General features: G+C 45.4%; 1 protein-coding gene across 4 annotated transcripts; it reads right to left on the bottom strand.

Moving 5' to 3' along the window:
* Positions 1-1,583: 1,583 nt before the first annotated feature.
* Positions 1,584-22,047, bottom strand: MVK (mevalonate kinase). 4 transcript variants are annotated; one of them, XM_077834871.1, is made up of 11 exons: positions 21,926-22,047; positions 21,554-21,645; positions 21,273-21,420; positions 20,254-20,401; positions 19,081-19,236; positions 15,008-15,111; positions 13,455-13,500; positions 11,876-11,966; positions 10,670-10,786; positions 4,985-5,138; positions 1,584-3,794 (listed from the first exon to the last, which is right to left on the bottom strand). In XM_077834871.1, exons 2-11 carry the CDS (start codon positions 21,629-21,631, stop codon positions 3,643-3,645), a joined length of 1,194 nt encoding a protein of 397 aa, XP_077690997.1. In that variant the 5' UTR covers positions 21,632-21,645; positions 21,926-22,047; the 3' UTR covers positions 1,584-3,642. The 4 variants fall into 4 exon arrangements, with proteins under 4 accessions (XP_077690997.1, XP_077690998.1, XP_077690996.1 ...); XM_077834872.1 differs by lacking the exon at positions 21,273-21,420 and having other exon boundaries at positions 21,926-21,965; XM_077834870.1 differs by lacking the exon at positions 21,926-22,047 and having other exon boundaries at positions 21,554-21,751.
* Between the last annotated feature and the right edge of the window lie 96 nt (positions 22,048-22,143).

Here is a 22,143-nt window from a genome sequence, read left to right as displayed (position 1 = left end):
TGTTAATACCATAGCACAAACCTGCACTCTGCTGACATACAAGCACAGTTCAAGTCACTTACACTTCACAGCTGTAGCCAATCAGGTCCTTTGTCACTTGAACATCTTAATCTCACCAACTGACAATCAGAAGCAACGCAGGCCCAGTTAAAGACAGGCTGAAAATCTGCTCACTGAGATGCCAGAGGTCAGATGGATTCCTCCCGAGCAGGAGGGCTCTGTTTTGTCTGGGACTGAGTGCCACGGCGGAGTTGTTATGCTAGGGTAACAAAGAGCCAGAGGATGAAATGGAGGTGTCACACTCACTGCTCTCATGTATTTAGTGAGGGAAAGGAGAGGGAAACTGAATGGTTGAGAAGAACAGGAATTAGAGGCTTCCATATCTAGGCTGCTGCTTTGAATATCTAGCTCAGGTTACCAGTAATTGAAGGTTACCATCAGATGGCTCTTTGGTGGCTAATATGGAGTCATGCTAAGATAACTGCATCAAAGACAGACCCCTCAACTGGCACTCGGGGATTGGGCATGGAAAGCCAAGATGGGCTCATGCCAAGAGGCAAGCTTCTCCAGGCACAGCACAGGCCGTTGGCATGGTGACTGCTCAGTGGCTGGAGAGATGACCACAGGCTCCAGCACTAGAATCACATAAAAGAAAGGAAAAATCGGAACACACACATAGGAGCTGGGGGAAGACTCACAGAAGAGTGAGAATTAGGAGGAAGCTTACAACTGCCCTCTGCCTCTCAAGCCCTGGATTAGCTGCAAAAGGCCCATGCTATGCCAGCGAGACAAGTTTAAATGCAGAGACAGTTATGGGGAGGGTGGGGGGGTGGAAAGGAACTGAATTCAAGGTTATTTTTTTACAACACTTAAAAAGAAATTGTATGATCAAATCATTTCTGCCTAGATGCAAGATGGATCCATACCTCCATGAGCACATAAGAGGCAAGATAGATATACTTGGAAAGATTAGATTTTATTGATAAAATGTCAGTTTCATTCTATACACACAAATTGACAAAAACATTTCCATTGATAATCAAAATTTACAGATGGCAGAGTAAGAAAAGTGCTACTTGAGAGTTTAATTTAAGGATATTTACTTTGTATATTTGGACACATGATGTTGACGATTTGTGTTTTAACAGTTATACGCAGCTTTAACTTTTTGAATCTCAGCATCTATCATAACCAAATAATTACCTGACCCCCTGCATAATTTTCTGCAACTGTGAAAATAAAATAATTAAAAAAGAGAAGTCTAAAAAATGCTTTAAAAAACAAACATACATACATCAGTGTCAGGTGCCAAAATTATAAAAAAGTGAAAAAAAATTTTCTGCCAAGCCTAATAGGACAGGTCACATACCCTGGTCCCAGGAGAACAGAGATTTTCTTGGGGTGGATACACATTGTTTGATTACATATTAGGACATTCAGCAAAGCTGTTACCTATAAAAGAAATGGAGTACTTGTGGCACCTTAGAGACTAACCAATTTATTTGAGCATGAGCTTTCGTGAGCTATAGCTCACTTCATCAGATGCATACTGATGAAGTGAGCTATAGCTCACGAAAGCTCATGCTCAAATAAATTGGTTAGTCTCTAAGGTGCCACAAGTACTCCATTTCTTTTTGCGAATACAGACTAACACGGCTGTTACTCTGAAACCTACATATAAAAGATATCCCAGAAGTCTAAGGGCTTGTCTACATGGAGACTAGTAAAAGTCCCCATCTGTATAATTATGCCACTGTAGTTATACCATTATGGCTCCCCATGTGGAGGCGTACCTGGAATATTTTGCTAGTACATTTCCCCGTGTAGACAGGCCCTAAAACAAGTTAGTGGGTCCATCCAGCTCACGCTGCATTGAAGAAACAGACTGTCTTGTGAAACAGCATCTGGAACCCTTGAAAAAGCAAGAAAACCCACAGTAGGAGATGCTAAAGGCAGCACCATTTGCACTGCATAACAATTTGTAAAGTCCCCCCCTTCTTCCCCCAGCCATTGGCAGCTCTTTAACCCATTGTGCTAAAACAGTTGAAAGCAACCTAGACTTTTTGTTCTCCCCACAGGGACGGGCTGCTGGGAATGCTTAACCAGGGCATTAAGGGAAAGGAGCTTTTTCAACAGTGCCAATTGCCAGTGCTGAACTACAATTGTGAATGGCATCCACAGGGCTCTTATCTAGCCAGGGCTCAATATAGAAGCAATGGGAGGAGGGTGCTAATTCTAGTATGCATGCTGCAATCTACATTTAACACAGTCAAGTGTCAATTTGTTGATTAAGACACTATCTACAGTCAGAAGTGTCTGGTATGGAAGTTGAGGGGTGAAGGACAACAGCCCATTCCAAAACTGGAGGCTACCAAACAAGTAATGGAAGAGATACTGACTCTGCACTGGAGAAGTAGATCACTTGACTAGAGTTAGCATCAATTAAGAAACTGCAAAAATATTGTGGAAATTGATTTACTTTATGGGTCAAGCTCCTCTGGCACCCCACTCCAAGAAGTGGCATTAAGGAAGGATGACTAGTAACAGATGAAGTGAGCTGTAGCTCACGAAAGCTCATGCTCAAATAAATTGGTTAGTCTCTAAGGTGCCACAAGTACTCCTTTTCTTTTTTTAGTAACAGATCCATTGACATAACCTTCTACATTCCCAGCCAAAGGAACATGTCCTTAACATCCCGCATTTGGGACCAACGTTTAGACTGTTTGAAAAACAAAAACCCAGGGATTCGAACAAATCTTCTATGAATAGAAATACTGACTTGAGATTAAAATAAAGGAAAAGTGCTTTTGGCTTTAAACATCTTCCTGCAGATTTTGTGGTGTTATTAATGTGAGAACCAGACCGTGAGACTACAAACAGCAAGCCTGCTCAGACAATTGGCTATGGAGGGTAATGTAACAGCCTAGACAGAGAAGGGATGTGCTAATGGAAACTAAAAAATGGGGCAAAGTATTAGAATTTCACTTTCTTCATCTTTAATTATCTGAGATTCAGTTAGTGACACAGGTAAGAGACATTTAATTTTTTTAAATCTCAGCAGTACCTCTAACAGCATTAGTAGAAATACCAGAGCAGTCTCATGCTTTGCATTTTGTGGTGCCTTTCACCAGAAACTCTCATAGATACTCTGTGCACACTAACTACTCCAGCCTCACCGTGGCCTCAAGAGGCAGGCGAAGCGAAGCGGATACCCCACTATGCATGGAAGGGAGGTAAAACACATAATTACTCAAGCCGGAAGCTGGCCAGGACACCAGAGTTAACGCCCCTCCCTCTTGTGCCCGCTGTTAACATTGTAGTGTTTATACTACAAGTAAATTCAAGATCCAGCTTCAAGGTTGAGACACAGGGCCGGACTCACAGCTAGGGTAGGTGAGAGCAATAATTCCACTGTCTTCAGTGGAGCTGCCCAGTTAGTTACACCAGGTCTGAACTCGGTTCAGTGTCTCAGTTCACAACACTTCCACAGACATGGAAAAGGGGACAAGATATTTCAGACTGGCAACGTAAGCTAAACTCTGTAGTGTGTTCGGCACCATGGGTGGCCACTCCGGTGAAGAGTTAAGAAGCTCTGAACTTGCAGGGGCAGGAAGGCAGGGTACAGTCAAAGTCCATGTCATCTTAAACCTCATTAAAGACGTGCAGAACTTCTGCTTTCAAAGAAGACAGCGAATGAAGACATATTCCAGGCGCCCCAATACTGGTCTCCCAGCATTCAAATCCACAGGCACTGAGATCTTGTCTGGCTGCTTCCACCATCAATGGGTCTGTGTCTGCCAGGAAGAAGGTTACACCAGCCAGTTAAGTTCAGCTTGGTCACCACTGGGAGATGGAAATGCCTTGCTGCATGTTTAATATGGACTAAATGGTATCGCCACGAAAAAGAATCAAACGTCCTAAGTTTGGGGTGGGGGCATATAGGGGTACATTTTATCTGTTCCTTCTTACATTAACGAGCAGCCAGTTTACCATTAGGTTTGACTTAAGTTTTCATTGGTAGGGGACATTAATGGGCACTTTAGAATCCAGTAGTCGCTAGTATGCCAAGTGTCTCAGGGTCCCACTATGATGGAGAGGTATTCTAAAGGTGCGGAGAGGTGTCATTTTCAGTCTATACATACATCCTTTTTGCCCTTTAAATAGGACATTCCCATTTAAAATTAGTAAGTAAACCAGTGCAAGTGTCCCTACCTAGATATTCTACCACAGTGGTTTTCAACCGTCTTTCATTTGTGGACCCCAAAACATTTTGAATGGAGATGTGGACCCCTTTGGAAGTCTTAGAGTCTGTGGACCCCCCAGGGTCCGCGGACCACAGGTTGAAAACCACTATTCTACCATGTTCATGACCATGATAGATTTTACACAGTTATTACTATACATCACACTCAGATCTTTCTGCTCCAAAAGAAGAATCCCACCAAGTGAGCTAAAGGAAAATCTTAGAAGTACAGGGTCTGTGTAACAGTTGGGCAGTTTTCATTCCAGCCAGTAGAGAGCAGAAGTATACACACGGTTCATGGACAGTCTCCAGTATATTGCACCGCTAGTCTATCCCTCACCTAACACACACAGGTGAAAGAGCCCAACAAACCTATTTCCCATACAGTTAAGATGCAGTGACACGTTTTTAGGGTATGACACCCAAGGGCACTTCAGCAGCACGGACACTGTTCAGTGATAGTAAAGGCCCCGCTCTGCCAGCCATCTACTCAGAGCTCCCACCAGTCTCAGTAAAGTGAAAATGACTCAACCAGTTCCACAAGCTTGGCTGGAGAAATGTAAAACAGTTCTATGAACAGCAAAGAACAAAAATTAGGTTTTAATTTTTTTTTAATCGGTTTAAAAAGTGTAGGTGCTGACGAGGCTGTTTTGTTTTGTTACGACAGTGCCCCTTTAGGTCTCTGTGGCAACATAAAAGGAAGAGATTTAAATGATTAGTAGTAAAGTAAGGATTCCTGACCTGGTCTTAACAAAGTGATTGCGCAGCCACCTCCTCCAGCACCAGTCAGCTTACTGTGCAGCCCATGCGTGGCGGTCACTCGGCACACGCTGTCCAGTGAGGGATGGCCAACTCCAATCACATTTAAGTGATGCTGGTTTATATCGAAGAGCTCCTTAAAACAAAGCAAAGACAACAAAACCACATGGATCGCAGGTCCAGCCCTAGCGGGGGTGCAGCGCCCAGGGCAGAAGTGACGAATCCGACACTTCCAGGATCGGCCACACCGGGGGTGGGTGGGTGGGTAAGGGAGACTGTCTCCCCCCAGGCAGCCAGGCGTGGCCCTACGCACACTCCGCCCCCCCCCGGACCCCACTTTGGCAGCACTGCTGGTCTCCAGGGGGCTGGGGCCACGCAGCCCGCCTTCCGGGGGGGAGGGGGGGGGGAGGAGATGCTGCAGCAGTGTCACTGTGCGCTCTCCCTCGGGCGGAAGGGGCGGGGCTGGGGGTTAGCCTCCCCCAGCCAGCAGTTCACACACTGCCCACGTGGTGCCGGCCAATCGCGCCAGCCCACAGGGCCCCCCCAAAGCATGTCACCCCAATTTGCTGTCCCCTAAGGACAGCTCTGGATCTCAATCATCCAGAACACGTCTCTTTTCCAGCGAGAGAGGTCGCTATTCCAAGGCGCCTGCAAGCAGAGCTGTACTGTGTACAGTGACCTGTTAGGAAGTCACTGACAGACTGACCCATCTTACTGCGACACAGCATAAGGCTGCTCAGGAACAAGCAAATGCTGAACAATGAGACCGAGCCCACCAGCAGCCTCAGACTTCTAGTCTAGCCCTGCTCCCTCTTCCTTCCCTCACTGACTACTGTGCGGGGACAGATCAGTTCATTTTATAACGTCTTAAAAAAAAAAAAAAAGAGGCCAAAGGAAGCAGAGGGCGCAGAGAGCTGCCATCACTGCAGGCACGGTGAACTTCAGCCCTCAGTAGTCTTGGCCTGCTTCCTCTCACTCCTGCTACGCATGCACCGAACAGGATGCTGTACAAATCCTTCCCTAGCTGTGGGAAAGGAATCGTGCTGGGATCTCTCCCATTCCTGGCCAATTCTGCAATCCGTCCAACTGCAGTGACAGAAAGTGGCACTGCCAAGGCAGTGATAAACAACATCAAAATCTCACTTGTTTGTATCATACAGCACTTCTCCCCACACTGCAGGGCAGAGATCCAGGACCCAGACCAAGGGGCTTCCCCCAGCATGAGGCAGGTACTCTAGATATTTGTTGGCCAATCCAAGTCACGCTCTTAAATGTTTCCTGAAGTCCTCCATTCTGGGACCATCTGTGGCTATGGAAGTACAAAGCAAGCCTTTTTCCAAAGCAGAGAGGATTTCTGCAGCGTTCAAAAGCCCAGCTAATGCCAGCAGCCAGAACCCTGAGGCTACTCTCTCACACAGGTCTCCAGCGGGCCAGGATATTGCAATAGCTACAGGACTATTCATGTCCAAATCCTGCTGTTACTACAGTTAGTTGCTTGTGGCAGGGACACATGAATGGCCCAGGAGATTGATAACAGGATACAGGCCCTTTCACCTCTAGTGAGCAGTTCAAATACAGCCCCTAGCAATCTGGGTCCAAAGTTATCACAACCCAACAACTGTTCAGCGTCCTTTAATATGAGTTGGAGAAACTAAGTCCACTCCCAGAGCACAGGTATCCAATACCACAAAACGAAGCATGAATGGCAGCTTCAGAGAGGCGAAGGACTGAAAGGGCCATGGTGACCGAACGACTCAATTTCCCCCAGAGATGAGCTGGACACACTGGCTGGAGCACGTTGATGGGGGAAGCCTGCACTGCTCATAGCGCGCCTGCCTTGCAGACACGGAACGTTACAGCACAGGGCTGACCTGGCAGCTAGCACAGAACTAACTAAACACGCGCACACCGACATTTAAAAATTACAAGAATAAAGTGAGGGGGTTTTTTTTGTTTAAGAAAATGGAAGCTAAGAATTAAAGGAGTTAACTGGAAAGGAGCAGCTGGCTGAAATGCTGCCGTAGACAAGGCACAGACCATTACCAGCGGAGCACTGAAAAACAGGCTAATGAGACAAGAGTGGATGAGAGAGGAAATTTCTTAAAGCAGCACGAGAAGCCCACACACAGGATGTTAAGTGTACATGAATGGGCACAAGTTATAATTAGCAGGTCAGGTCAGTGGGCAGCGACTGAGCAGCCTGAGCCAGAACAACAGTCCCAGACCCAGTTAAGCTCAACCCACCCATCACCTCCCCTTGCTAGTTCTAGCCAGTCACACTAGCCATTCTGGCTCTGAACTGGATCCACCTGCCACCTGAGACCACCACAGAAAGAATGATTTGTATTACGACCGTACGCAGAAGCCCCCACCAAGATCGGGCCCCACTGTACTAGATGCTGTACAAACACATTCTGGAAGAGACGGACCTTACCCGGAAGGCCTAGAGTCTAAACAGGCAGACAAATGAGCGTGGGAGAGAGGAATGACCATCATTCCCATGTTACAGATGGGGAACTAAGGAACAGAGAGGTTAAGTGACCTGCCCATGGTCACACGGTGGGTCTGTGGCAGAGTCAGGAACTGAACCCAGAATTCCCTTAACCACAAGATTGTCCTTCCTTTCAAATACATCAGCACGGGGTGCGTTGGAAGTAAGAGTTTGCTAGCCACAAAATCCTGAAGCCTTAATGTTTTACACAGAACGGGGCCATGATTCAGTGACGTAATGTAGCAGAGAGGAGCAGCTGGCAGCCACAGGCCATGTTAACTAGGGACCAGCTGAAAAGCCAGCAGGCCAAGTACGCTACGTTCTTTGAGAGATTTGCTCTCTTCCATACCCAGGGCCAGTCTCTTCACAGCGTGCCATGGCGAGTTTCTGCCACGCCTCCACCTGACTTCTGAGAAGCACAGGCTGCAGTTAGTGGCTCACCTTCGGATGACGCTTTGACTACACAGAGCTAGGAGCTACAGGACAGCACGGAAGGTGTCAGTCACCGTGGCTCCCTATCCAGCCCCGCATGGGTCTCCTGTAAACACCACGTGGGTATTGGAGGATGCAAAAATACTCCCCCGCCCCTCACACACACCAATTTGCAACGTACTTTAGATAAATGAGGGAAGATGGATTAGCCAGCACTGTTTAGCATGTATGCGCTGCATGCTCCCTACACTGGATTGGACGGACGTCCATCCAGGGGCCTCTATATGCCTGAGTGCAGGGCACAATGCTGCCTATGATGATCCAAGACACCTGTCATATTCCAATCCAAAATCTGCTAGGAGTCAGATGACAGCTTATGACACAGTAGACTAGTTCAATGGCTTAAGTACAAAGATGTCCAGAACTGCACATTTCAGCTACAGCAACAGTCAAAAATATAGATATGTATGTATGCAGCATACATCAACCATGCCTCTGTGGGCTCTTCAGACACAAGACAAACAGAAACCAACTTACTGCAGCATTCCTCCTCCTTGTAATTTAAACAGGACCTCTCTTTTATCTGGGGATATCAAAGCACTCTTCAAGCTAAACCTCACAACCCTCCTTTCATTTGACTGCTGGACGGATGAAAGACCTAGGTGAAGTGAATTGTCTCAGGTCACACTGCAAGTCAGTAGCAAACCCGGGAACAGACCCCAGAGTTCAGACTCAGTCTCCTGGTCTAACCATTACGTAGCACTCCACTACGTTACACAGAACACAGCTTTCATATGAAATCATTCTACCATCTTGGTGCAGTGGTAAAAGCAAAATCCTAATTTTGATACAGGCCCTTGGGAACTGGAGTGAGACCTATCAAACTCATCTCACATAGGACACCCACTAAAGCCATTTGCAGGTTTGACAGCACACAGCTCTCTCAGCAGCTCTCTCTTTCCTAAGGAATGTACTCTATGAGACTATACAGCACTATAAGTGGCTCTGAATGGAGACTGGTAGCGTAGCACAGGAGAGCCTCAGCATGAAAATGTGAGGGAGAAAATGCCAACCGTTATGCTCTGAATAAGCACTGTGTTGCATGACAACAGCGTGGCACAACTTTGCATCGAGATAGCCATCTCTCTCCTTGGACCTCACAGCGTTTACAGCCACTAATAATGGAAGTCTCGAAGCACCTCTGCGGGAAAGGGAACCTTAGCCCCATTTTATGGACTGGAGAACTGACACTGAGATGGAAAACTTAAGCGACCTGCTCAAATTCAAACAGGATTTGTGCGGCAGAGAACCCAGGAGTCCTGAAAACCAGTCCTGTGTGTTAGCACAAGGCTTCCACTCGTTCTCCATGGCCCTCAGTGCTCTTTCTGACCCAGACTTTGAGCCTGTCACAACTGTCACCGCCTTTGTTGTTCCTCAGCCATCTGCCAGGCTCACTTCCTGACACCATCTCTGTCTGGCCTTGCGATATCCCCATATCTTTCTCTTCCCCAGAGATGACGGGTACATGCACGCATCTCCACCTGTTCACCACTGTTCCATCCACGGCAGCAAGGCCCTACTGCAAAGGGAGGCAGATCGCTCATTGTTCCACCGGAGGCTCCAGCCTTCACAACCGGATACAGCAAGAAACACAAGCGAGGGGCGATGGAAACAAAAGCTACGCTTTCAAACCTCTCCTGGTGAAAACTGATTGTGAACCGACGTTGGGTAGAGCATCTGCATTCCCACCAGTAAAGGTGACTCCTTATTGCAATCGAGGAGGAAAGGTTTTGTGTGGGTGGGAAGAGAAAAACAGGACACCTCGCTATCTATCAACACCTCCAGGAATGGAAGAAGCAGCAGCCAGCTGTTCTTGCAATAAAGCAGGTCACTGCAATTTATGTCCCTTGTTGCTTGAATTCTGTCCCATCAACACCTCTGTTTCTGAGCACCCTAAGCATTCAGCATTTAGCACATGGGACTCCCCTGATCCCATACCAGATGTGGGTTCATCCACCTGCCCATAATAAAACATGTCCCAGCAGATGCAGTCGATGAATTAAGTTTTCCCAACACTAACTAATAATTACTTCATTATGATCAGAACACTGAGGACACTACCCCGTACATTTGTGCGGAGGGGAAAAAAAATAAGTCTTTAAATTTGAAAGTCGTTTCCACAACAGCCTCCCTGTGCTTTGAATGGAGCCAAAATGAACACAGATCTTATTCACTGCATGCATCAACGTCAAAACAGTTCTGGGCACAACAATTGCTATCTGCTCTCCTGAGCCTGGAGACAGGACAAGCACAAAGCGGGGGCTGGTTTCTAACTAGTCTATCAGAAACGGCGGCTGCTGAGTTTTGTGCTTCCATATTGGCTTTGGCAGTAATGAGAATGGTAGTTTTATAAAGAGCTACTGGCCATCAAATCACAAACTATTCTAAGGAAGGGGACATTTTGATCCTGAACTAACTCTGTGTCCCTTCAACGAAGGGAAATGAAATGTACGGCTCTGACAGAATAATAAAAGCAAACAAGTTTTATACACAGGAGGTAGCAACAGTACCTTAACTGCTTCAGACATAGGGAGCGTATTAATGACAACGGACGTACGTTGTGGTTCACTCTGAACTGAACATTTCCTGCTATCGAAATCTCTCCCAACCTTAACGATCTTTAAACGATGTTTTGATGTGCGACTATAACAGTGTCTAAAAATACAGGCGAAAGAGTCCCTTACCTCTAGCACAGGGTAATAATCCTGTGATGGACTCACAGCCATTGCTTCTAGAACACTTTCACACTCGTGAGAAATTGCATCTATTGAGGCAAGCACTGGGTTCATTATAGCAGGAAACTGTGACAAGAAGAAAAATGAGAGACATGAAGACAGCTCTGTGGTGTTCCGTGGCTTCATTGCTATTGTGCTGGAGGTGGGCCAAGCCCTCTGAGACTGGACAATTCATGTGCAATAAGGGATCTAAAGCAGAAGCTGGTCACATTTGGGGCATCAGAGCAAAAGAAGAGAGAAACACAGTTAAGATGGGTATTTCAGGGTTGCAAACTCTTGTGATTTTGTTGAGAGACTAATGATGTTTGGCATTTTTCTTAAAGCCCCAAGCTCCTAGAGTTAGGGATTTTTTTTTATTTTTTTTTTTTTAAATGAAAAACAGATATTTTCACCAAAAAAGCTTCTAGCCCTCTGGTTGCAGAGACAAGCCTGGAAACAAAACTTGAAAGGTTCTAAAATTCAGAAGGCAAATTATAAAAGAAAAAATAGCCTTTTAAAAATCTCATGAGTTTTAATGAGACTCTTGATTCTTTGGAGCCAGACACGATTTTTTAAATGCTTGGGGTTCACCAAGCTGCTTGTCACTGCAACAACAGGAAGGGTCATGGCCAGGTCCTCATTTTAGTTAAAAAAAGGGAAGTCCTGGCACAGAGTTTGGATTAATAGCTGCTCATCATGGGGAATGATGAGAAATAAATCCTTTATATCAGAATTGCATAGTAGCCGAGACTCCACGCCACTGAGCATAGAAAGCCAGATAATAGGGACAACTTCTGGAGGAGTCCTGTTAAGCTGACTTGCCTGGAGTGACATAAAAACTCCACAGTCAGTGTCATATCCAACGCATCACCTTAGTGAGTATATTTTGACCTACTCCTTTTTGGGGGTGGGAGGGGGAAGCCCTTTCTCTTCCCCCTGCTCATGCCGCAGTAATGCCAGGAGCAACATAGCAATACCACTTAACAACAGCTTCCAAGAAATCCATACAAATACACACCCTGCTACCCCCCATGGAAGGGATCCTGGGATTACTCATAAGTGCAGGTCAACTCTCCCCACCCCCTAACAATCAATGTACTGCCGTGCTACCACTGGGTTGGCTCAATTAATAGATGCGCTTCCAGGTCACGGTCATCAACCAAAAAGATGCTGCACCTTAAGGATCTTGTCTTTGACACCTGCCACAAGGATCTTGGTGCTCCGAGAGACTTTTGTGTTGGTCAATAAGATCATTAGAGTTGGCACTCTGAAAACAGAACAAACATTCTGAAATTCATTTTCCTCTTGATAACTGGGCAATGTCCAAGGTTTATTCCACATCCATCAACAAATTTACTCCCCCGTTCATGCCATGGTCAAACAACCTTAATGCATGTAATATCTACACGTACAGGCAGGACCCAATGTATTCCACTATTCCAGAGCCACAAACTCTGCTACATAATTAGGCTCTAGAATCTCCACCTTTTTAAAAAGTGCCTACCTCTTGGGATCATGAAAATAAACTTGAAAATGTGAGGCTAATATAAACTGATGCAGTGACATCTTCCTGTGTTTTGAGAGCTTTGAGAGCTGTGAACTGCCATTTTGATTTGTCTGCTCTGAAGTCTAATGGTGTCCGTTTTATTATCAACATGGTTAACTGTTTCACTGCTGATCATTTTAGCAGAAACAAAGTTAATTTGCTCCTCACCATTTGTCCCTTTGCGCCCAAAAAATACAAAGACTACTGTACTTTACTGGATTTAAATATTTAAAAATGTATAATCAATAAAACCCTCCATTTTAAAAAAACGTATCTGAAGGTGGTGCCAGGTTTTTACCACAGCACTCTAGACTCCTCTTGTTTAGGTCCATCTCACCTACAGACTGCTCTAACCTAGTCTGGAATGAAGACGAGCAGAGAAACAAGGAGCCAAAACATGAGAGCTTCCCTTCTCTACTGCATCAAGAAGATCTCGGTCAAAGTAGACAGTCTGGCTGTTGGACTATCACCCCTCTAGAACAGGCTGGCTATTTAAGACCATAATCTAACAACATACTTAAGCACGAGAAGTCCTGTTAATGTCAGTAAGCAGGTGCTCAAGTGCTTTGCTGGGTTGGGACTCTGTGCTCTCAGTTACACATACATTGATACAACTGTTCTGGTTCTACAAATGTGACAAACATGCTTACTGAGATCCATGTTTTTCAGCTAAAATATCTTTCCTTTGAAACACCATTCGTGAGACCAGCCAGCCGGAGACATTAACTGCTAACAGAGCAATTTCATGCACCGTGAAAGATTTTAATGGCATTGGATTATAGTTCATTGGTTGGAGGTATAGAGAGCATTCTGAACCAGGATTTGTTCTCGCTTTACAGCTTGGTTTTTGTACAGTTCTAAAATTCAATATGCAAGAAATTGTGATTTTGTTTTGTTCTTTTAAAAGGTCATTTGCTGCTAGGAGCTGACTTGATCCTGCTGCCTATAAGGCCATGAAATTAATATTGAACTTTTGCCTTATAATCTAACTTCAGACAATAACCAGACATTTCATTGGTCTCATTCTTCTCCAACCCAAGACAACAAAACTGGTTTTCAAGATATTAAAGCTACCAGATAGGTCCAATACAGGGTTCTGGCTGCAAGATTCCTACTCACACTGTTCAGCATTATTTTGTTACTCTCATACCTTTAGACCATAAACTCTACACAGATATGTTCTGTGTGTGTATATAATTTTAATATTACCTCTTCAGTGATGTGATTTTTCCTGACTGAAATCTGAGTACTCCACCTAAAGTAAAATACATATATAGTCATAGTATGCAACACATCTGAAAATAATAAGTATATAGGGACTTTCATCTGCAGAAACTAACCTACAGCATGAGAAGTTAATTGCAAGAAGCACAGGCAAAACAATGGGCTAGATCCTCAGATGGTGTGAACAGGCAGAGCTCCATTAACTTCAGTGGGAGATCTGGCCCAAATATGAGTAACTTGGTGCCTTCACCCTTTGCTTTCCTGTACTGAGGGCCATAGAAAATAAAGAGATATTTCAAATGGAGAGAGTTAGGTTAGAATCAAGTCTTCATTGGTCTAAAATAACGAAGTAAGAATCAAATGAAGACTTCTGGAGTAGATTTAAACACATTAAACACCAGATTCAGCGCAGAGTGTGAATATTTGTGAAGAATAACTGTTAGTAACCCAACAGAACCCCACCAGTCAGCAAGCTTGCTACTTCGTTATCCACTTCCCAATGTTTTGACAGAGTAGCTGTGATGAAGTCTGATTATTAATAAACACTCTCGCAAAAAGCATCACAGCACACTTGCACATAATAAAGACTAAGGTACAGGCGACCAAGTATGAACGTTTTCCAAAGCATTATACTGCAGCAAGATTTTTTTTTTTTAATTTATATTTATTTGCTCCATAATTTGTAAATTCCAGTTATTTCCATGAGGGCTCCTCTTCCAAGGCATTAATGTGAACGAGGGAGATTCATATAGTGAGTCAGAGATTAGTGAATTAAGCCTCCCAACACCCCTGTGAGGCATTACTCCTATTTTACAAATAGGGAATAGGGAAACAAATAAGGAAACAGAGGCACAGAAAGAAAGCATGACTTCAAGGTCAAAGCTAGAATCAGAACTTGGGAGTTTCTGGTTCCTTCCCCCCACCCCATCCAGTTCAACAGACCATTCTCTCTCCCTCCTGAGGCGGCGAAAAGTATTACTAACATGTAATGTTACTAACATGTACGAGAGGTTTATTCTGGGGTAACGTTACCTTCATTCTATGCCATCAATAAGCAGCGAGTTTCTACTAGAGCAGGCTGGCAACAACACAGAGGAAAACTACAGAAGAGGATTTGGTACTAAGATGGTGTAGGGACGAGGCTTTACTTGTGCTCTTCCCTTTCTAATCCAGTGTCTGCCGAGAGGACAGAGACTGGGGTTGAACAGTCAGTCTGCAGGATGGATTTTGGACACATTTTTATATAGTCAAAACTCCCTGCATAAAGGGCTGTGAGCGATTTGAGAGGCATACTGAAAGCCCACTTAGATTCACTGCAGTCTGTGAGGCCCTTTGGATTCTTTGGTGAAGTGCTACTTAGGAATTGTACCCAGGGCAAATCCCATCCGATCTCCCTGCACCAGCTATGCAGCAGTGTGCGAAGGGGACTGGAAAAGCCATCATTCCCAATGCCCAAGTAGTGGCCTCTTCTACTCTGACAGTGACAGCACCTGTATTCAGAGCCAAAGAGGAATGGATTGAGACTGAAAAATACATACCCCAAGTTGCTACAGAGTTATCCACACCAGAAGGCTTGCCATGGATGACCTGCTCTCCCCGAAAGGCCCATCTGTTAATTAAATCCAACTCCTCCTCAGGCCACCTGAAAGGCAAGAAAACAGTTTAAAACTACTACAAGTGGGCAACATGCCACAGGAACCAAGGAGTCCACTAGCCATAAAGAGCAGCAGGAATCACATGAGCAGACTGAAGCGCAGCATGTCAAGGGGGACACCTCGCGGGGGAGGGGAAATGAACCCCCACACAAATTAACAGGATGAAGTAGTGCTCGGCCCAGTAAAAGCAGCACTGCCATCCAAGATACTATCACCTTCGTATCTAAGCCACACACTTAAGCGCATCTGCTTCTAACAATCACAGGATGGAATCAGTATGAACGCAGCAACCGCTACAGAGCGTTGGCACCTTGAAAGCATCACGTGAGGAAATGTTCTGGAAGGTTCCAAGCAGAGCTGTGTGCGTCACTGCTGAGTCTGATTAAATGTCCACCCGAAAAAGGCAGTGTAGCAGTGCAAGCAAAGGGCTGGATCCCTGGAACACCTGGATCTGACAGACTCCTTCTGTGGTCTTGAACGTAACATTGGACTCTTGGCTTCTGGGTCTCTATCAGTAAGAATGGGGATAATACTTCCTTTCCTCACTGATACTGTAATTAGATGTTTAATATGCTTCTTTGCCAGTAGGCATACACCTCAGTGCCACTTTTCTTCTTCCCCCTTCCTCGGAGGGGGAGAATCCAGCTGAGAGAGAAGAGCCATCAATGGTTAAGAAAATCATTCTACGTGAGGAACAATCACAGCACCCTAGCAGCTAGGGAAATGAGACGTACTAAGCACTATTCCTCATGCTTCCCCGTCTGCCTGCTGCATCCACCTGTTGTCTCATCTTAAATTTAAGTTATAAACTCTGCTTGGCAGAGACCATCTCATAGTTATCTGTTTGTATAGTGCCAGGAACAGTGGGGCTCTGGCCTAAAAGCAGTATTGTAATCCATATATTATTACTATTTGTACATGATGTGAAACACAGGTTGGAGAAGAGAGGAAAATGGCAGTCATGCACTGGTGAAGATTAACGTTAACTAGAATGTGCAGCGAAAAAGGCCAGCCCTTCAGCAAGGGAGTATTAAAAGCAGGTCAGTATTACAGCTAATTACAACTACTTTTAAACAGTGTTTGTATGATCCATATCCCAAAATGCTTCACAGGATTAAACAGCAGTGAGAAAAATCGAGAGACTTTAGGCATAAGAGGGATAAAGAGATGTTTGCCGATGAGATCTCAACTGACGAGATCTCAAGGAGTGGGGAGATACAGGAACACACTGCCAGGAAGCAGGTGGGATCCCAGTATTGGTCCCTTGCTTCAGTATGGTTCACCAACTATTCTCATTGTTACACTAAAGACTGTATGATGCCTACACAAAACCGATGTTCTTCTGCCCTATCAAGTAATTCCTATTTTGGGCCTTGTACTCTAAAAACCTGTCAAATTCATATTCTCACTGCACCAAAAGCTAACTTTGAACTGTACAGACTATAATTGATGCTGAGACATCGGATATTAATATCAGTGTCAATGTGCACTAGTCTGTTGGAGCAGTTGTTCTGAGTGCACAAGGTGGGTTTGTGGAATTTGCCGAGCATGCAGAACATACGGCACTGTGAATGGACTTGATGTGCGTATATGAGTTCTAAGTATTTATAGAGTGGAGTGGGGTGATGAGGGCTGGAGGGCTCATAAGGAGACATAGAACCTTCAACTGTAGGTTGCTGGTACTGATCCAGATCAGTAGTGTCCGATCAGTGTTTGGTGTATACAAAATGAGTTGGTGGATCCTGCGGCCTACATCACACTAGCAATGGTCAGAGTTGTCAGCATTGCTGACAGTTACTAGAAAAGAGGCCAAGAATTCAGACGGGTGTGGGGACCGATCTACCTTCTCTCCCATAGCATTAATGTAGAGTCACAGTAATGGAGTAAGGGGGAGGTGGTTTCATGAATGGCCATTCTCTACTATTTATTGCAGTAGTGCCTACTGCTTTGTGGCTAAACTGAGACCCCTTGATCCCAGTACTCTCTGGCCCAGCACCAAATTCTCTTAATACCTCTTATTTAAAGACACAATTCTCAAGGCACATGCAATTTAAGCCTTCTTCTGCTCAGTCACCACTTTATAAAGAGCCATGTTACGGGCATATTGTGTGTCATTAATAAAAACACCCTGTATTGGCTCCCATTGTGCTCCAAATATGAGAGACCAATGCAGTTTGAAATGTTAGATATTAAGGCCTAAAAATCAAGGTCGATAATGGAAATATTAAAATCAATTCCAACTAGAGCGGCATCAAGTGTTGCACCATAACGTTAATGGATGCAGCTCTCCAAAAGAACACGTGTCTGCCCTTCATGCAGAGATCTTCATCTCACTGGGAGGTGTCTGAGCCTGAACAGCTTGCATTTCACACACAGCTCCTTACTTCACAGCTGCATAATGCAAGGGCAAATATTAAAAGTTGCAAGTGAACAGACTGCACTGTTTGGCAGTGGGGATTAGAATCACAGACCTTTACAAGGGGAAAGGGAGAAAGAAGAGTAAAAATTATATTTCTGTGGAAGGTTAAGCCAACATGTGCAACCTGTGGCTAAAGCACAAACTAAACCAGTCCTGACTCATCACTACTCACTGCCCCATCACAGGGCATTCTTTGGGAGTGATGCTTTCCTCTCCTTCTCTAGGATATTGCACTTCAAGGATACTTTTCATTTGTCACTGTAGTTGACAAGGATGCTGCCAAACATCTGGTCTCAAAACACTTTTGGCTGGTGTCCCTTAACTGCTTGGGGCTGTGACTATTCTTCAAGCAGGATTATTTTCTTAACCATTGATGGCTCTTCTGTCTAATGCTAAACTGGATTCTCCCCCTCTGATGAAGACGGAAGAAAAGGTGTCACCAAGGTGTAGGACTACTGGCACTGATGCATAATTTACTGGGCAATACAACGCCAGGCCTTGCTGGCAAATGCCTCGTTACTCATACAGCTTGTAAAGGACAAACGGATACAACTTCCCGAAGAAATCAGAAAGGTTAATTATTGCTCCTCCAGCACCCTATGTACACTGAACTCTATGGAGAAATAACCACCTTGTCCCTCTGTCTGCAACTCAGGGGATGGGCACAGGCACACCCCTGTGCCCATGTAGTGTCTTCAGTGGAGGCTTGTGAACTGGCAATTGCTGTCCTAATTAAACACAAGGACAGATGGTGGGACCCTGCAGGAGGGCTGAAGGGTTGGGAAGGCAAGGACTACGGAAGGGAGATCATGCCAGACCAGTATGGCCAATCTTATGCAGTTGTTGAGGTTAACTGTTACATGGTCTTATTCTTTACCTGCTCAATCAGGTTCAGGGGAAGATCCAAGTTTACAGACCTCACAGCACAAGTGCGTTTTGATGAGAGGGTAGAAGATGGTGAACAGGGCCATAAAGGGGCTTCCATAGATATAGGAATGTATGTTAAGTTTACACGAGTTCACCTATCTTGTTATATTTTTTTCTGCAATGTTAAGTGAAGACCCTATGAAAGATGACCTCTTGAAGCTTCACTTACCCTTTTGCATTCAAACTGTAACTGAAAATTACACTGCATCCAAACTACCAATTACAATTAAGAGATGCAGATGTTTACACCACTTCCAGTATAATTTGGAAGATGCATTTTTGCTAGTACAGTATGTTGTATGATCAGATAGAAGTTTGCTGAAAAATATATTAGGGGACAGAGGTCTCATTGCTCAGCTCTGTGTACCTGCATAATCTTGTAAGTCATTGCTACAGGCACTAAAGCAGAACATTTTTAACAGGTAATGTCTTGGAATCACATTTTGTATCCTGACACTAGGTCACTAACTTCAAGCCATCAGCTCAGAGAGACAGGAATATGAAGTTAAGAAACAAGCAACATTCATTTGCTTCTCACTGGAGATTTAGGGAACATTATGCTACCCCAATTCTACACACCCAAGATACACAGGCTTTTCAGATGCTTTACCTGACAATGGACTTCTCCTCCTCTAATGGGCAGCCAATGGCTCCACATGCAGTCAACAGGGCAGCTGCCAAACAAACAGAATAGGCAGCACTTGAGCCTAGCCCAGCTCCCGTGGGCAGCTCAGACCACACCACTATCTCCACGCTTGGTATCTGTCTGAAACACATTAAAATGCATTGCATAAAATGCCAATAACATTCTGGAGATCAAAGGCAACAGATGCAAACTAAAATTGCTGTGATCACACCACCAGCCAACTGGTGGCGTCAGCATACACACAAGTATATGACAGACATGGGCCTCCTGAACTTTCAGCTAGCACAGCTGAGCAGCTTTGCAAATCCATTGTGCTAGAAGAAAGCCTAGCTAAATTGGATTTCTCATTTCCATTGGTTTTTATCCCAGTGCTAGGGGTGATTTATTAATAGAACACCATAAATATACCCTTCAGATTTTTGGAAATATATTTTTAAAACATTTTAAGATCCCACATCAGTAACAGTAGGTTTACATTTTACTATTGTAATAAGCTGGCTAGTATCTGTACTGTTGTCCTCTCTTTGATAGAACTGGAACTGCATATGTATGTGTAATAGGCTCCCTACTGCTAAAAGCGAAGGAGAATTTCCATTATCTAAAGCGGGAAGGACATGTGGTTTTAGAATAGGCTGATCACAGCTCAACTCCTACTATCACCAAGATGTTCAGAGCAGCTGTGATATGAAGCCCTATGTAGCTAGAGACCTGTACAATGCTTCAATATTTGATTATTTCACTGCCAAAACTGAGCTCAGGATTGTGTTTCTCTTGCTACAGCTGAGATCGTTAGTACGTACAGCCGATCACATTTCTAGAGCCCTCTTAATAGTTTGTAGCATTGTCAACTGTTGTGTTAACCACCGTTAGAAGATTAGCACTATTTCTCAGTTATGACTAATCATGTTTTGGGCATATCCTTGCTGATTTCCAACCCACTCAGCACAATTTAGCTATTTCACCTCAGAGTTACTAACAAGATAAGAGCCTAAGAACACAAAGGAAAGTTTCCCTCCTTTAGTTTCTTATTTTAGCTTTAGAGATCTGTAATTTCACAAGAAATTAGAATAGAAATTTAACAGGAACCATGCACACCTAGGATACTGCATTCATTTCTGAGGAGGACTATGTTCTTACCCATATTTAGCTGAAATAGACAGGTACAGATAGAGAAATGCAAGGGTACCAAGGCTCTCAGTGGCTGAAAGTCCAGTAGTGATTCCTGCGAACTCTTTCAGTGCATCCATTTGTTCTGGGCTGGGGCATTTAGATTCATCCAAGCCATCTAGGAAAGCAATCAGTGGTGGAATTATTCATTTACAAAGAAAGCTTAAAAAACATTGTTTCAAATTAGAATGAGATATTTACAAGAATGGCATGTCCAGTAACACTAAATAGATTAAAGACAGCTGCCGCTATGCTTCAGCGCACAAACTGATTACTGGGGGCAGGGGGGAGAGAAGAAACCACCAGCTACACTGAACTACTGCTTCTTTCATGTCACCCACAGCAACATCATAAATGAAACACCAGGAAAGGGCTCTATCTCTGACTCATACAGAGCCAACCACATTAATGTGTGCTAGGTGTGGTACAAGACATACAAGTCTTACAGTATAGGTGGGTGTGGAGGCAGGTGATTACAGATTTCTACAACAAGTGACTGGTACAGGACACTTTGCAAGACAAGACACTGAACTACAGGGACCCTTGGGGTTTGCTGATAAAGCACCTACATGCTAACCTAGAGAGACTTTATTCTGTCCCCTTTTAAATGGTGCATGCTAGAATCATAGTAGTTAAGATGGAACAAGCTCCTGCTGATGCAGATCGCTTGTGTCTCACCCAGCGCATCTGCTGCCTGCGGACTATGAGGACCAGTTAAAACACTGGCTCTGGGAGTGTGAATACACTTAGTAAATCCAGCTACCTAATTTGGTGGGAGAGGGAAGCCTAATCAGTTAAACCCACTGTAGCTTCTAGCCACCTGCTGACCAACAACACTCATTAACACACAAGACGGTTGCCAAGCACATGCAAAGTGCAATAGTCGGTTGGGGTACAATCCGACACACATCAGAAAAGAGGATGAAGTCAGGGGTTTCATGATTTTAAAATATATGGACATGCACTGCCTTTGTTCTAACAGCACTTGCCTGAAAATGCCGTTAGCAGTGTCCGGAGCCGGACGGCTTCCCAGTTTAAACTGGTTCCCATATTAGGCAAGCATATCAAGACCTTTCCATTATTACTGGGTCTAATTTGAAGGAACGTTCTCAGGTTCAAGGCCACAGCCAAAGCTGCCTGCACACAAAAAAAGCGAGACGTGAGTGAGGGGGCAGAGACACTGTGCAGAACAGCCAGCAAAAGGTTCACGGCTGCCCCTCAACTAAGGGCCTTTCATCGTCCGGCTGTCAGCGGCAGCCCAGCGCTTTACCTTGCCATGCACCACAGCATGCTCCCCGTGGAGAATAGCTTTCCCCGGGGCAGAGAGCGTCAGCGGCTTGGCCAGCATGTCCGCTGCTTCGCCTGCGAAGGGAAAAAGGCGAGAGGCCTCTGAAGGGCTCGTGCTGGGCCGACACCTCAACGGCCCAAGTCCCCCGATCGCCCTCGGCACCAGGGCCCAGCCCCGCACGCCACAGGCCTCCGGCGCCCCGCCCCGCCCTCACACGCCCCCAGCGGCGCCCCCCACAGCGGCACCGCGGGGGCGGGGCCTCAGGCCGGGGAGACGCCTGGGCCTCCAGCCCGACGCCCACCAGGGACTGAGGCCCCGGCCGCGGTGGCCCCGCACCCCGGCCCCGCACCGCACCTGCGCCGGGGCTCGTCTGTCAGCAGCTCGGCTCACCGCCTCACAGGCTCGATTGCTGCCCCAGGAGCTCCCCGATAGGCCCCTCAGCGCCCAATGGGGACCCGGCGCCTGTCCCACGTGACACGGCCGAACCAACCACTGGGCCGCCCCGGAGAGGCGAGATTCCTGTCGGACCAATGGGGAGCGGGCCGGGTCGGGTGCTGCGCGAGTCGGGTGAC

The sequence above is a fragment of the Eretmochelys imbricata genome, chromosome 15 (genome assembly GCF_965152235.1).
Source record: "Eretmochelys imbricata isolate rEreImb1 chromosome 15, rEreImb1.hap1, whole genome shotgun sequence".
NCBI classification, from domain to species: Eukaryota; Metazoa; Chordata; order Testudines; family Cheloniidae; genus Eretmochelys; species Eretmochelys imbricata.
Note: the sequence above shows the minus strand (reverse complement) of the source record. Positions and strands in the feature narration are given on the sequence as shown.

Coding starts and splice junctions, on each gene's coding strand:
- MVK (XM_077834871.1), bottom strand. CDS start 21,631: ATGCTGGCCAAGCCGCTGACGCTCTCTGCCCCGGGGAAAGCTATTCTC. Junction 11,967..13,454: donor AAAATCACATCACTGAAGAG/GTAATATTAAAA, acceptor TTCTGTTTTCAG/AGTGCCAACTCTAATGATCT. Junction 5,139..10,669: donor ATTATTACCCTGTGCTAGAG/GTAAGGGACTCT, acceptor CTTTGTTTTAAG/GAGCTCTTCGATATAAACCA.